The 16,864-nt window shown below is 33.0% G+C and overlaps 1 protein-coding gene and 1 pseudogene across 1 annotated transcript; one reads left to right on the top strand and one right to left on the bottom strand.

The window, feature by feature from the left end:
• The first annotated feature begins 970 nt into the window (after positions 1-970).
• Positions 971-2,443, top strand: LOC125422113 (protein PIN-LIKES 2-like). Its single transcript, XM_060816878.1, has one exon. The coding sequence runs from the start codon at positions 1,076-1,078 to the stop codon at positions 2,441-2,443; it is 1,368 nt and encodes a 455-aa protein (XP_060672861.1). The 5' UTR covers positions 971-1,075.
• A 3,867-nt stretch (positions 2,444-6,310) lies between these two features.
• LOC125422114 ((-)-germacrene D synthase-like) lies at positions 6,311-8,739 on the bottom strand (annotated as a pseudogene).
• Between the last annotated feature and the right edge of the window lie 8,125 nt (positions 8,740-16,864).

Genomic DNA, 16,864 nt, shown 5'->3' with positions numbered 1-16,864 from the left:
ACTAGCTAGGATGTATTTCCTTATGTAGAAGTTATATTACAAGAAATCTCATATTTAAATATTCTTATTTTTTAATAATTAACTAAAAGTGCAATATATTTTAATGTCTAATTGTACGTAGGTTTTGAAGGATTAAGCCTTCTGACGAAGCATAATGGCTTTACAATTAGACGATTAGTGGATTACTTCTTTCTTTTGGTAATAGTTAACCGTCCATATCTCTTTCTAAACATCAAAGAATTTCATTATATACATAATTTTGGTTCCGATAAACGTATTTGTTATGTTGAAGGCATAATTTATGTAGGTTGTATTTGCTCAGCCCGGCCCATTCCTGACCCATTCTTTCTACGTAGTTACTCATCAAGTTGATACAACATTTTAAAAAGTCCGTACGAACAAACCCAACCCATTAACAAAACATAATAATAATAACAATAAATAGGATACACAGGAACAACGTTTATATACCCCTTCATGATACCCAAAAGCCATTAATTTGATTTATGGCTCTAAGGTAGCTACAACATTTTATTATAATTTCTTCTTTGTCATGTTATAAACTTCTGGACAACATAAAAGTCGCAATGGGGACAAGATATCTAGTAGTTCTAAATGTGACACTTAACTTAGGCCTTTTGAATCCAGATGCAGTATATTGTTCAACACTACTTTTACAGTATTTTATTCCAACTATCACAATTAATTGGCCCTAATTAAAGTAATCAATATATAAACAATGCATCATTTCATTGATGAAATGTTAGAAAAATTGATCACTTTCCCACAAAGTCTTTTTAGAAGAATCGATCACTTTCTCACAAAATCTTCTGGAAAAAAAAAAAAAAAAATTGCCGGTAGGTCCTTAATGACCCACCAATTCCATGACTTTGACAATCTTGTTAACAAGTAGTTGCTAATTCAGCCTCTACGCCTGATCCAATTATTTCAATCAGAAAGGGAGATTTTGGGAGCAATTGCAGCAGGAAGGAGTTTCATCTTTGGAATTTCAGAAAACAGATCAAGAACACGAGGAGAAGGGGGGGAAAAAAAACAACAACAACAACAACAACAAATGGAGTTCAACATCCTTGCCGTTATGAAGCAACGAGATATAAAATCTGAAGGTGGAGATGTGCTTAATGCAGTACTTCCATTGTTAAAGCTCCTCTCTCTTGCTGTGATTGGCTTGCTTATTGCCCACCCAAAAATCCAACTTGTCCCAAAAGCAACTCTCAAGCTTCTAAGCAAACTTGTCTTTGCTCTGTTTTTGCCCTGCCTCATTTTCACCAACCTCGGTCCATCCATTACTCTCAAGAATTTAACCCTCTGGTGGTTCATCCCTGTCAATGTTCTCCTCATCACTACCATTGGCTGCATATTGGGATTGCTGGTGGCCATCATTTGCCGTCCGCCACCTCAATATTACCGGTTCACCGTCATCATGACGGCGTTCGAGAACACGGGTAATCTCCCTCTATCCATTGTTACATCTGTGTGCCACAGCCAGGACAACCCATTTGGTCCAAAACGCCATGTCTCTGGTGTGGCTTATGTTGCTTTCTCTCAATGGGCCTCTGCTATCCTTGTTTACACCCTTGTTTACCATATGATGGAGCCGCCATTGGAATACTACGAAATCATCGAGGAAAATGCTCAGATTGAGATTGAGGAATTGTCTGTTAATGATCTTAGCGGGCCACTCCTTGTTGAAGCTGAATGGCCTGGAATGGAAGACAACGAAACTGAACACTGCAAGACACCCTTTATAGCCAGGCTTTTCAATGACATCTCAGGTGTTTCAAATATGAATAACCCAGAATTCGAATCCTCGGACGACGAAAGTCCGGGTTGTAATACTGAATCCATTAGATGTTTGGCAGAGCCTAAGATGGTGAGAAAGATAAGGATAGTTGCGGAAAGCACTCCAATCAGCCACATTCTTCAGCCTCCGATAATTATTCCTCTGTTGGCCATTGTCATCAGAGTATTTCCCGGGTTGAAAGCATTTGTTTTCGGAGCTGATGCTGTGCTTTCTTTCATAACGGATAGTCTAGCGATTCTAGCAGATGCAATGGTGCCTTCTGCTATGGTTGTTCTTGGAGGAATGCTTGCCGAGGGACCAAATGAATCTAATCTTGGAGTAAGGACAACAATTGGTATCATTGTTGCAAGGCTTTTGGTGCTTCCTTTGGTTGGAATTGGAGTGGTACTTTTGGCTGACAGATGGAATTTGTTGGTACCTGGTGACCAATTATATAAACTTGTTCTTTTGTTGCAATACACAACGCCAAGTGCTATATTGTTGGGAGCAATTGTAAGGCTAAGGGGTTATGCAGTGAGAGAAGCTTCAGCACTGCTGTTCTGGCAGCATGTTTTTGCTGTTTTCTCTCTTTCATTGTATATAATTCTTTACTTTAAAATATTGCTAGCTTATATTTAATGGATATGCTCAATGGTGATAAACTTCTCTGTCTTATTTAATTTCTTTGATTACTGAATGATTATATTATTTCTATTTTTCCCTTCCACTTTCCCTACATCTTTCTAGTTTCCTCAACTTGTTTTTAAATACTATTTAGAGTTTCCATATATATATATATATATATATATATAAGAAAAAATGGTCTACATTCTTAGGGGGGAAAAAAAAAAGTTTAGATCCACCCCAAGTCTGAAATCCAACTCAACTATGGTCATTAGAATTCAGCCCAAATATTGAAAATGGGCTTTATAGGGTCGTGATGCCCATAATGTGTTCTTAATCAATGAATTAATATTATTTACATCGAGTGGAGGAAAAGAAAACAAAAGAAAAAAGAAAACACCTTACACAAATGTTACACAGCATCTTCAATAGTAAATATATATTAATATATAAATTGAGAGGTCGTATAATGGATGATTAAATATAAAATTATTTTTCAATGATAATGCATATAAAAGTCATTTATAATTATTATTTAATTAAATATATTTTTTTTTTTGGAAAAAGTTGACATTTTAAAAAAAAATTTACTTTTTAAAAAATTTTAAAATGTCTAACAGGTTCCTAATAGATATTCATTTTGATAATATTTAGATCATATTAATTTGATATTTATTTTAAAAATTACAATTAAATAGAAATTTTTTTAAAATACTTTTCGTATTGCTTATGTGGTATATTTATTGTTATAATTCACATCTCTATTGAAGATGCTTTTATACTTTCATTTTACAATATATATATATATATATATATATATATATATATATATATATATATTTCTTTCTAATTTAACCTTTTTCTTTTTTAGAATTTACAATTCCTTTATCCATGCCAATCGATTTTTTGTCAACCATTGATACATATCGTATTTATTTTTAATGAATAAATAACAAAAATTAATTAATAGTTAGTATGCATTACATTTAAGTTCGCATTACATTTAAGTTCTAAACACAGTAAAAACTTTTTATAATAATATCATATATTGGAATAATTTCTATTCAGTCATAAAAACTTTTAGTCTTAATTTGGATTGGTTATAAATAACAATAACCTCTACATTATAATAAATTATAATTTTTTTAAGTCTCATATTAAGGAATTTTATCTCTACATAAAGATAATTATCTATACATTGCAAAATATATATGGTATCTTATAGTAAAAATTCATGATGATATAAAATATTTATGTAAAATTGCTTGAGACAATTATTTATTCATTAAAGTTATTATAATGTCAATAAAATTGCAAGGATATAATAACTCATTGAAATGGATACTATTCTTATTGAAGTCAAAATATTTTTCTCTATAACTCTAGTAAATTATAATCTTTTATAGTTATAAATTTAATTTTGTCCAAATAGTATAACTATAAAAAGGTTTTGTAAGTAATATTGAAGTATTAATAATATATGATATAATTTATATTTAAAAGACCTAATTATCCATCATTAATAAAATATTTTGGATATGGATAATTGCATGTAAGCAATTAACTATGCTAGTTTATTGTTAAACAAACAATGCATATTCTTTTTGAAAGAATCAATTAAATCACATGAAAAATGAAATTTTACTGATGATTAAAGTATATATTACAACAAAGTAAATAAGTCACTTTAAAAACATAAATATTCAAATTCACTTATTAATGCACTCATAATGTAGTCAAGAAACCAATAGGAAATCATAAGAGAAAATCAGAGAATTAATTCTCTCTCTTTATTTATAATAATTCTCTATATATAATATTTAATTCACTTATTAATGCACTCGTAATACATTCAACAAACAAACAGGAGATCGAAAGAGAAAATACGAAGGAGTAATTCTCCCTCTTTATTTTATAATTATTTTATATATATATATATATATATATAATATATAATGGAATTCCGTTATTAATACGACCTAATGAAAAAACCATGAAAATCTTACTTATCAGCTTTTGGATTGCTTTAAAGTTCAATAATTGATATTTAAATATATATTTCATTTTGCTTTTTTAAAGTTTTAGTATTTTATCAAACTCATATAATCCATTAATTTTAAATTTTAACAGCAGTCCAAAAACTAATAACAAAATATCTAATGGAAAATCCATTATGATGTTCTAATAGGAAATCATTATGATTATATATACATAGAGGTATGATAATATATTATGGAAGAAGATGCTCGTTAACGGGTTCAGGATCGACAAGCAGCAAAGTAATGGTGTCTTTGATCAAATGAGGATTGGCATAACTGTCACCATCCTTATAAATAACATCTGACATGCATGCAAGATTTAGAACACAGTCAAGAACGGGGGTTGCTACAGCAGTTGGCTTCATGAACTCCTAGTTTATATCTTTCCAAGCACTTTCAATTTCTTGGTGCAACATTTTATATGCCTCTTCTTCTTCAACTCCATGTTATTTCATGCAACATTCAACCGCCGATGCACAATGTCCTCTCTTTCGCTCGAACTACCAATTACAAAATACAAAAAACACAAATAAAAGTACAGTTTCACGTGGAATAAACAGTATGAAATAATTATATCATCACTATCTGTATATGTATAAGAGCGATGTAAAAATATAATAAAAGAATTCAAATTTCTTGAGATGAAATTAATTAACTAAACCATATAAAAAAAATAAACATAAAAAAAACCCTCTTGTTGTCTTATGAATTTGATGAGCCATGCTAGTAATTTTGCTTTAAGAACTTTCATTTATGTAAGTGTGTAATGCTAATTTTGTCAAATTCATTATAAAGAAATGCATAATTTTACAAACTCGGTTTTTTTTTTTTTTTTTAAAAAAGAAAGATAAAAAGGCAATACGAAAATCTCGTAGTTTGTTTGATAGGTAAAATACAGAAAGTAATTTAGTTTGGGAGTAAAATGATATTAGTCTAATTATATTGAGATAGTAACAATTATTATTATTATTATTATTTATATATATATATATATATATATATATATATATATATATATATATATAACAACCTTATGGGAGGCAATGTCATTCATCAGTCTGCCAATAAGTGAAGCAGCTTTAAGGATTTTTGGTTTATTAGAGGCCCAAATGAATGCTTCTTCAGTTGCAGTCTCCTCACCCATGCATAGAAACGAGGTCGTTGTGAAAGAATAATAAGTAGCACTTCCTTCCCCATTGGATATGTATTCCTCCACCCTTGGAGTATACTTATTATGAAACTAACCAACTTCAGCAAAATAGGTTTGGACTAGTTCTTTCATCTAAAGTCATTAAAAAAACAAAAAGCAAAAAAATAATGTTTGTGGTACATAAGCATAACATAACAGGAAAATCATCATAAACGAATAAATTTTGCTCAAATAAACAAAAATTTATTTTGATCTCTTTAAGAAATTATAAGAATATCTTTTTCCTTTAATCTCCCTTTTCCATTTGAAGATTTTGATTGTTAAATAATTTAAACAAAAAAGAAAAAAAGATAAACTCAAGATTAATTGGGCTCACCGCTTGTTTTGCATAAGCGAAACCATGGAATCTTCCTTCCTCACTAATATGGTCCTCAAATTGACTATAAATATCCAAAAGCTCCTGATATATAAATTTCATGTAATATGGGAGAACATCTTTGGCACTAATATCCCACTTGAGAATCATTAAATAACAAAAAGTAACATCTTATCATATTTAAAGATCAAAATTTTTACTAAAATAAAAAAATAAGTTGAATATGATGGACTGACCAAAAAAAAAAAAAATACTAGATCAACGAAATTCTAACCAATTCATATATGAGCTAAAAGCATAAATTAATTATAATTATATTACCTCATGACTGCTTCCGTAAAGAGTTTGAGTTCTTCATATGTACCATGAGCATCAAAGGTATCATCTATGATGCACACCATGGCGACAACTTTGGTAACTAACACTCTTGCAAAGGGAATATTGGGGTTCAAAAGACATTGCATAAATCCAAAAGTATAATTCTACCAATCTGTCTCTTGCATAAGGCAACTTCCTTTTAAGGTCCAAGTTTTTCCACCACCTAATTAAATCACATATGTATAACACAACCATAACAATTTTTCAATAACAAAAAAATTTATAATATATAATAATTATTTTGAATTAAATATACTAATTAAAGTGTGAAAGAAACATCACAACTAATTAAGTGGCAACATTAAAAACTCAATCTCACTATAATATTGTTCTGATCACATTTGAAGGATTTTGTAAACAAAATACCAGAGATACTTTCAAGTTGCTTTAGACATACCATGAAAGTTGGCTACTTCCTTTTGATGCAATGCTTGTAAAACATTAAAATTTAATTGTGCCAACTTCAACAAAGTTTCGCTGTGGGAATTTTCTTTAGGATAGAAAGAGATGTAATGTCTTGTCTCTGACCTCGGTATGTTTTTACGGATGGACCGGTTAAGAGCAATGGTGACCTTTCCGGCGAGGTCGGAGTTCATATTACTCAACTCTAACTGAAGATGAGTGGTGGTGAAAACTAGGGCTTCATCAAGAATTTCTTCCCCATGCATGATAAGGTGTGCTGCCTCATACAGACTTAGCATGGAAGGAATATGGACAGTTAAGGATGCCTTAAACTCGCCATCTCCATCCTTAAACTTGTTAAATGCATCTTTCACAAAATAAAGAACCAAAAATCCAATTGATCTTAAGATGGTAGACCAACCAAAACCAATTTATATATAAACTTTCAAAAGCCCAATAGAAAACAGTAGTTTTGATTATGTGAAAATATATAATTAATTAATTATATATAGGTAGTTCATCTATGGGTTTTTATCTAAATCTTGTTTTTATCCTCTTTTTTCTTTTTGTCATTGCTTTAATCCTCCATTAAAAAAAACAAAAAAGTACTTATGCCAAAAAGAAATAACAATAATAATGATGATGATGATGATATAACAATAAATCTAAGCACATATAAAAAAAATTAAAAAAAAAAAAAACATGAATTGAAGTGTATAGAGACAGAAACTTACCGCACGAAATATAATAACCATGTTGCCTAAGCAAACGAAACCAAAGTGAAATAGTGTATAGGTCATCACCCTCTTCAGCATGAAAGCCGTAAGAGTTATAGATATTTTCTGATACTTCATTAATCTCCCTCTCAAAATGGTAAGACACACCTAAACGTTGGATTGCATCAATCAACTCCAACTTTTGCAAAGGATTTTTCTGAGAATATTTCATTACCAACCCTTTAACTTCTTCCTTCAATTCTTCAACCCGTTGCTGCATTTTTTCGATGTGCTTCTTTTGCTGCAAGGGCAAATACATATTGGTTAATTATTATTATGGGTATCAAGCTGTTTAACTTTTTTGTAACATCTTATTATTTTATTGATTTATGTTGAGTTGCACTTATCTTTTTTAACTTTTATTTATATTTATATTTAGATTATATTAGTTTATTTAGCCCGTGAATTTTTTTCTGGATACTTTGGTCGTAAACTTTAAGTTTTGATGTACTTTTGGTCCTCTAACAATTTTTGGTCTACTTTTTAACAATTTCGACACATATATGGGGTCTCCTAGAAGTATCTAATTTTGTAATTTTATTATTTCCTTATTATAATACATATAAAGTATGTTTCAAAATTGTTAAAAATTAAATATAAAAAATAATTAAAAAATTAAAATGCACAAACAATAAAATTTAGGAACACAAATGTCAAAAAAAAAGAATTTATTTAAAGACCAAAAATAACAATTATAAATATAATTGAACGACTAATAGAATCCAATAGCCTAAGAATAGACCCAAAAAAAAAAAGAAAAAAAAAGAAAAGCAGTAGCATACCACACAGTGAGAGAGGAAATAACCACCCCAAATGGTGGGATGAAAATCTGCAGAGGGACGGTTTTTATTTTGGGTAAAGGCTTCAGGAGCTGCTGAAGCTTGGATCGACATTTTGTTTTAAACGATGTGGAAATTGGGTTGCCTGTCTGCTTAATTAGCGTGTGATTAAAATGCATCATGTGCATGCATGATTCCAAGTGGGACCCGTGAAGAGCCGTTGTAGAATGAGGATAGCATGTGGGACCCCGCGAGGACCTGTTGTAGAATGAGGGACACGTAGTATGTGACCCCTGAGGACACGATTGAATTCTTCGGATGTGACAAGACAGGAGGAATACTCTTCAACGAGGCTGGTAATTTGATGGAACAGCTAAATGTGGACTGGGACCATTGTGGCCTAGCCAAAGAAATTTGATGGAAGAGGGAGCAATTTTCATTAGAAATTATATTTGGGATAATATAAATTTTTTCGACGATTGATATAAATATATGGATTATATTTAATAATGAAAATATCAGTATTTATAAAAATATCAAAATTATAATTCTATGGAAATATAGATAGAGATATTAATATCTATAAAATTATAAAAATTATAAATATTTAATTTAAAATATAAATTTTTATATATAAAATAATTAATATACTAAAATAATATAAAAAATATAATTATAATAAAATAGTTAATAAATATTATAAATTAAAAAAATACAATATTTGTTAGCATTAAAATATAAAAAATTTAATAAATAATATTAAAATATATAAAATTTTTAAATATATTTTATAATACATTATCAATATCAAAAATAATTCAATGATACTTTATCAATTAATAATCATATCTAAATACTCTACTAGTATAACAATGAATAATCATATGTAATTTTTTTTTATGGTCCACCTTGCTACACATTTCCAATCAGCGGGGAAATTGTAGAGATATTTTGAATAAAATATTATTTCTAAGCTTCTAGAGTCGATAGAAAATAATAAATATGCAAACAATATTTTAGAAAGTACGTGGAAAGAAAAGAAATGACACGTGAAAGACAATGTAAAAAATAAAATATTTTGATTGGAATTTAAATAGTCCAAAAAAATAAATAATATTAAAAAATATTCCAAAGAGAGGTTGATTTGATGTGTGTTGAAAAAATGGCAATCGGCAAAAAACTAGCGATAAGTTTAAGAACCAAAAAAAATATTTTAATTGTAAAAAATAAATTAATTAGAATGACAAAAACAGGGGAAAAAAGTTAGAGAAACGAAAAAAAATAAAGTTGTTTTCAGTGGGATGTGGCAAAACAAAATAATTTAAATAATAAAAAAATTTGTTAAAAAAATTAATTAGAAAAAATGAGGAAGGAAATGAGAGGAGCAGTGGCCGATTGCTCTCTTCTTGAAAATAAATCTGAGGAGGCAGGTCTCTGAGGCAGTTTAGATCCTTTAAAGGTAATGAAATCCTCTTCTTTCTCTTTGTTGATCAAAGCCTCAAAGCAATCACGAAATTTTGGTGGTGCCGTGGTGGTGGTGGTTGTTAAGGAAGGAAGAAAATGGGATGGTGTTCGGCTGGGTTAAGGAAGGACTTTTATGTTAAGCTTTTACCAAACTTTGGAAAGATGAAAAGAGATGAGAAAGAGAGAAATATCCAACAGATTTTCACTGTCAATCGAAATTTTCATTGGACTTTTACAAATATCCAATGGAAATCTTGCCGAAATTTCGCTCGCCGACTTTTTCTTCCTAGGTCATATGTAAAAAAAAGAAGATATTCATAACCAAAACTTTTCGAAAAAGAAAAATCAAAATTTTTTTTGGAATAATTTTTGGAAAAGAAATTGAAAATTTAATATTTTAATGGGATGTCTATTAATTAAAATTAATAAAGTGACAGTAGAACAAGAATTTCAACAGTAGGTAAAAGGCATTAAATTTTGTGGAAACAAAGTTGGAGCAGTTTGAATAATATGAAGGTGTTTTTTTTTTTACTTTTACATTCTGATTATGATTGTGAGGATAAAAATGTTGAAAAATTATACCAAAATTATGTAGAATTGCTTTGAGAATCCGATATTCACCTCCCCAATTTGCTTGTAAAATTTTAATTCTTTTATGAGTTAAATTTTCAACCAATGGTAAAATATTGTTAATTCTTTTGATTTTAATTTCATGAGATATATATTCAAGAAAAATGAGTATGATTATCCACGAAGAATAAATAATACTTTTACTTTTTTAGCGGATCAACTGGAGTTTAACCCCACACATTAGAAAAAATTAATTCTAATAGTGCATGACTAACAGTGGAAGATGGTGAAGTAAATAGGCATTTATTTTTGCCTAATTGGCAGGTTTATTTTTCTCTAATTGGCAGGCAGTGGAAGAAGAATCACCAGAAGATGGAATCGAAAAATAGTTATTACATTGTGATGCTACTTTATTCATAATAACATAACTAGGATGTTCTAAGTGATGGTGCCAAATTTTATGTAAGGGATATTTAAAACTAACACGTGATAAAGAATATAAAGCATTAGACAAACAAGAAACAAAAATCCTAAGAGAAACATAAAACATTTTTGGCAGCAGCATTTGATAAAGTCTATTCTCAAGTAGTCCAACTGAGAAAAATCATTTTTATAGCCTTGTTCTTCACAAAAAATTCTTGTAGTTTTTGGAATGACAAAATATTGCACAGTCGTGTTTTTGCTGGGTGAAAGATTCCTTATTTAATTGAGAAACAAGATGGGGAATGAAAAATAAATATATAAATTATAATCACCATTAAAAAAAAAAAAAAGGAGTTACAACTTAGATATATATTGTTTGTAAAAACAATCAATTAAATTATTAATTTTTAGAAACAAGGAATATTTTTGTAATTTCCCAAATATAATATGCATAGGAAAAGATGAAACATAGAAGAAAAAAAAAAAATCTTATCCACAAGATAACAACAAAACGGAACGGCCGTGATTGAGAGAAAGAGATGTGGCTAAGTCAGCTATTATAATTTGCATCAAAGAAGGAAGGAATAAATACAATACATCACTACCACATTTCAAAAAGCGGAGCATCCAGAAAGGAACCCTAGAGCCACATCCGAGAGCACCATCTCCAACAGAAAAGAGGAACAGGGGAGCTCTGACAAGGAACCGTCCTGTTTCATGTTTGGGACCTTCACGAGGTAGGTAGCGAAGAACAAAAAGCTGACTGGAGTGGGCTACAAAAGAAAGAGCAGATCTCATGGGCCGAATATTGAGGAAGCCCAACAATATGATTTGGAGAAGAATACTATAGAAGACCCAAAAACAGGACGTACTGACCCAAAGATTACACAGGGGGAATTGGTAAACACAAGCCCAACAAGATTGATCCTTAAAGGAGTGCTGGCAAGTGACTTGGTTTGAACCAAAAGGGGAGTCACGGCCCATTGAAGAACCATGCTTCATGGAAAGCAAAGTGGTGAACCAAGACAGGCATCAATCTCCTTCATCGAAGATAAGACTTAAGAAAAGAGCGAGAGGTGTACACCAGGCAACCATGTGCGGAACCTTCAAGTCCAAAGCTGAGGAGGCAGGCCTTATCATGCCCCCCCCCCCCAAATGAATTTCATATCATGGAACTGCCGAGGACTGGAGAGAAACTCGGCAGTTTGTGGCCTCTATGGCCTTGTTAGGAAACACTCCCCTACAGGCCTCTTTTTATGCGAAACTAAAGCTCATAAGGAGAAAATAAATAAGATTAAGCGAAAACTGGCCTTCGAAATTTTTTTTGTAATGGAAGCTGTTAATAAAAAAGGGGGACTAGCTCTTTTTTGGGACTCCAAGTGGAACTGGACAATCACCATACCCAATAGCTGGCTCATTGATGTGCGGGTGGACTCTAACCACAGGGATAGCTGGATGTTATGGTTTTGTCATTGCCCCGCAGAACGTTCTATGAGAAAGGCTTTCTGGGAGATGCTATCAGAGCAGGTCAAATCCGGCCCTGATTCGTGGCTTTGTGTCGAAGATTTCAATGACGTTTATGAGCAGGATGAGAAAATGGGAGGTCGACCAGTAACGGAAAAGTCCAATCACTTCCTGCGTTCTTTTATGTTTGATGTGGGAGTGATTGACATTGGATATCATGGTAATCCTTTCACATGGTGCAATAAAAAGGGAGGCAAAGTGAACATCAGAGAGCGTCTCGACCGAGCTATAGCGAGCCCCGCTTGGAGGACTGTCTTCGATCAAACGGGTGTCATCCATCTTTCCAGTGCTAACTCGGATCACATCCCCATTCAAATCAAGCTTCATCTTGATCAATGTCTCAAAGCTCGACCCTTCCGATTTTTGAAAATCTGGACAAGAGATATAACATGCAGGAACATAGTGGAGATGGCTTGGAAAAGTGCAGACACCAGGGATAGTCTTGCATCCATAAAATACAAGCTCCACAGCATGGCTTTAGCCCTGAAGAAGTGGAACAAAGACGTATTTGGCTTCTGCCAAACCAGAATTAATGAATTGGAAGAAAAAATACAATGGCTTCAAAGCCTCAAACCAACAGAGGCAATTTTGGAAGAAGAACAGAGCACTCAATGGGAGATAAACGAATGGAGGAAGAGAACAGAAATTCTTTGGAGACAAAAATCTCAAGAGATGTGGCTGACCGCACGAGATAGAAACACAAAATTCTTCCACGTGGCAACTATAGCAAACAGGAGGAAAATTTTCATACCAGGCCTAAAGGACAGAACAGGACATTGGAGGGAATCATGCGAAGAAATTGGTAACCTGCTTATCGAGGAATTTTCAAAGCTATATAGCGCCAAGGACATCAGACGAGGCGAACGCATGGGAGAATTCATTCCGAATTGTGTTACTAGGGAAGACAATCAATTCATGGAAAAAATCCCGTCGGAAGCTGAAATTTGGAGTGTGGTGAAAAACATGCACCTAACGAAGGCTCCCGGACCGGATGGCATGCCCGCCATTTTTTTCCAACAATTCTGGCACATTGTTGGTCAAGATGTTGTCAGAATGGTGCAAAACATCTTAAGTTCTGGGTTACTGCCAAGAGACATCAACCGAACCTTTGTTGTTTTAATCCCAAAAGTCTCTGGAGTTTCCGAAGTCAAACATCTCCAACCTATAAAGCCTATGTAACACTACATACAAAATCATTGTGAAAATCATAACTGATAGAATGAAGCCAGTTATAAAGAAATTCATCTCCCCAAACCAATCAGCGTTCGTTTTGGGCTGTTGGATTGGTGAAAATGCAATCTTAGCTCATGAAGTCATCCACTCTATGTCACGTAAAAAATGGTTGAATGGAATCATGGGCATTAAGGTTGATATGCAGAAAGCTTACGACAAGGTGGACTGGGTCGTGATTTCCAGACTTTTAATTCTCTTCGGATTTCAGATAAGATCGCCAAGCTGGTGTTTAACTGCATTTTCCCTGTCTCCATGGAATTACTTCTAAACGGAAGCATATTTGGCAAAATCCCGATGGAACGCGGACTCAGACAAGGTGACCCGTTATCTCCATTTCTCTTCATTCTCACGGTGGAACTTCTATCCCGTATTTTGTACAAATGGGAAAGCGAAAAGAAGATCACCAGCGTGAAATTTGGATGCTCCTCCCCGTCGTGTCTCACCTGCTTTTCGCCGATGACGTTCTCATATTCTGTGGAGCCAGTGTTGAGGAAGCCAAAAATGTCCATCACTATCTACAACTTTATTGCAAATGGACAGGATAATCTTTTAATCGAGAAAAATCAGGATGTTTTTTTTCCCATAATGTCAACAGAAAAAGGAAATCAGAGATTAAACAGCTGTTAGGAATCAAAGAGGTTGATCGGACAAACAAATACCTAGGACTGCCTTTATTTATCAACAAAAATAAGTCCGAAACCTTCCAGGATTTGCAGAGAAAAGTGGAAACCAGAATCCAAGGATGGAAAGCTAAGCTTTTCTCGCAGGCCGGTCGTGCTACCCTCGTCAAACATGTGGTCACCTCCATCCTGGTGTACTCCATGTTAACGTTACTTCTTCCTAAAGGTTGTTGCCAACGTTTGGAACGCAAAGCAAGAGCCTTTCTATGGAAGCATGACCTTACAAATTCGTGAGGATTCACTCCAATAGCATGGAGAACGGTGTGCCAACCAAAATACAGTGGAGGTCTAGGCATAAAAAAAATGTGGTATTTCAACAAAGCCCTCATTGCTAAGATCGGCTGGTGGCTTGCTACAGAAGCAAATAATTTTTGGGTGCAAGCCCTCAAAGCCAAATACTTTCCCCACTCTTCCTTCATGAAGTGTAAGAAGAAACATAATAGCTCATGGCTCTAGTCGGGCATCCTCAAGAGTCGTTCTATCCTAACCACAGGCCTCTGCTATAAGATAGGAATGGGATCCTGTGTGAATATCTGGGAAGACCCATGGGTTCCCAATATTTAAGGCTTCATCCCAACACCGAGACAACTCCCTGTCACATCTCTTGCCCTGGTAAACTCTCTTAAACGCAGCAATGGCGATTGGGATGATGTCCGTTTACATGCTCTGTTCGATCATGATTAGGCTCAGAAAATCCAGGAAATGTTCTGGGCCAACAGTACCCAGGAGGACAAAATTATTTGGACGAAAACAAAGAATGGGATTTTCAATGTCAAGACAGCTTATCTGGCTCAAGAAGCCAATCATCATGAAGATCAACATTGGTGGAAGAGCCTCTGGAAAAGCAAACTTCATGAGAGAACCAATGTCAGGACCCGTCCAAAATTCCTCACCGGAATCTTAAACAAGCCCTGATCCCAGGGAAACCCTACCGGACCCTCCAATGGAAAATCCGGCAGAACCTCCCCTGAGGGTTGGACTTACCATAAATTTCCTGCACTGAAAACACACTTCTATATCGTCCCCTTATTCCTCCCACATTACTACAATTTGATTCCACAAATTTACAGCACTCCAAATGAATAACAGTAACCCAGTGCATATATAATACATAAATGTTCAAGACAGTATACAGAGCTTCATGAATTACTATTAAACATAGAATACAACAAGAGGAAAAGAAGTATTACAACTGCAATAAATGAAGACAAAGGTACTTCTCGAACTAAGACAGCAATGAAGATCAAGTCCGCTCCGGATGAATACCGACAAAACCTGGTACCTAGAGGAACGGAATTTAAAAATATTAGATGCTAATCATCTCAGTGAGTGACCTTATCTACTATACGATTATAATACCACGATAATTAAGTAGATAAATAATAATTAATTGGAAATAATATTTTCTCTCAAAACCCTTACGATTCTCTCGGTTGGAAAAGTTCCCCTTTTAAAACATTTTCACAAAACCCTTTATTCATAATCCCCGAAAACCAAGGAATCAATTTATTCAACCAAATATCAAATAAATTATAATAAATCAAGCATTCCAAATTTATAATTAAAAAGAAATTAATTTATTGAATAATTAAGTAAAGGAAAAATTAAATCAATTTAAAATCCCCATTCAATTAAATAATAAAAACAGCATTAATCATATTCTTAATTCCAATGCAATTTCAAAATATTTATTTTAAAATCTCAGTTTTGAAAATCACTTGATGCACCCACTATATACCAGTGGCGCCAACAGTACCCAGTGTCCCAAGATACCGCCAGACAGGAGGTTATAGAGAGAAACCGGCATACGGTCGCGTGGCGTCCCACCGCGCCTCTGCAAACAGGTGTCCCGGCCATAGAGGGGCGGCCTACCCTCATCCGATGGCAAACACAGGACAACCCCATAAATCACCTGCGCGCTACTCACACCCACCTGCGCGCTAATCACATCCATGTGCACATTAATCACATCCATATATCAGAACACCAGTACGTGTATGGTGCATCTAAAAATCATAAATTAATACATCTCAAAATCTCAAATTTTTTTTTATAAACATACCGGGTTTATTCCATCCAATTAAACCCGTAAAATTTCCACAATTTCTTTATAATCGTCGCCATAAATTCCATGATTTCCAAATCTACCAACTCCCAAATCCACCAATTTAAATATTCAAATTTTTCCAATGGCATAAATATTTTTGAAATATAATAAATTAAATCACATAATATTCCATGGGCATACTTATAAAAATTGAAGTCACCAACATAAACAAATATTTTCCTTGAAATATTTGAAAGTCAAATCATGCCCAAAATAATGTTAAAACCACAAGAATTTCATATATAATTGAATTCCACAATCCTCAATACTATAAAATAATTTTCACATGGCATAAATTTATATAATGCATATTTTCTTTAATCAAAATAAATCCACCAATAATTTCCACAATAAATCAATTAAATATTTGACACATAGAATATAAATTTCAAATATTCAATTCACACAAAATATTCACAAATTTAATTTCCGAAATTAATTTGAAGGTAGGTCACTCACCTCAAGCACGCAATTAAACCACGATCTACCATAGGATCGATTCCACAATTCACACGTGCTTCTAAATTAACAATTT

This window comes from Ziziphus jujuba, chromosome 4 (assembly GCF_031755915.1).
Source record: "Ziziphus jujuba cultivar Dongzao chromosome 4, ASM3175591v1".
Taxonomy (NCBI): domain Eukaryota; kingdom Viridiplantae; phylum Streptophyta; class Magnoliopsida; order Rosales; family Rhamnaceae; genus Ziziphus; species Ziziphus jujuba.
The sequence above is the reverse complement of the archived record's forward strand: the minus strand, read 5'-3'. Positions and strand labels throughout refer to the sequence as shown.

Coding starts and splice junctions, on each gene's coding strand:
- LOC125422113 (XM_060816878.1), top strand. CDS start 1,076: ATGGAGTTCAACATCCTTGCCGTTATGAAGCAACGAGATATAAAATCT.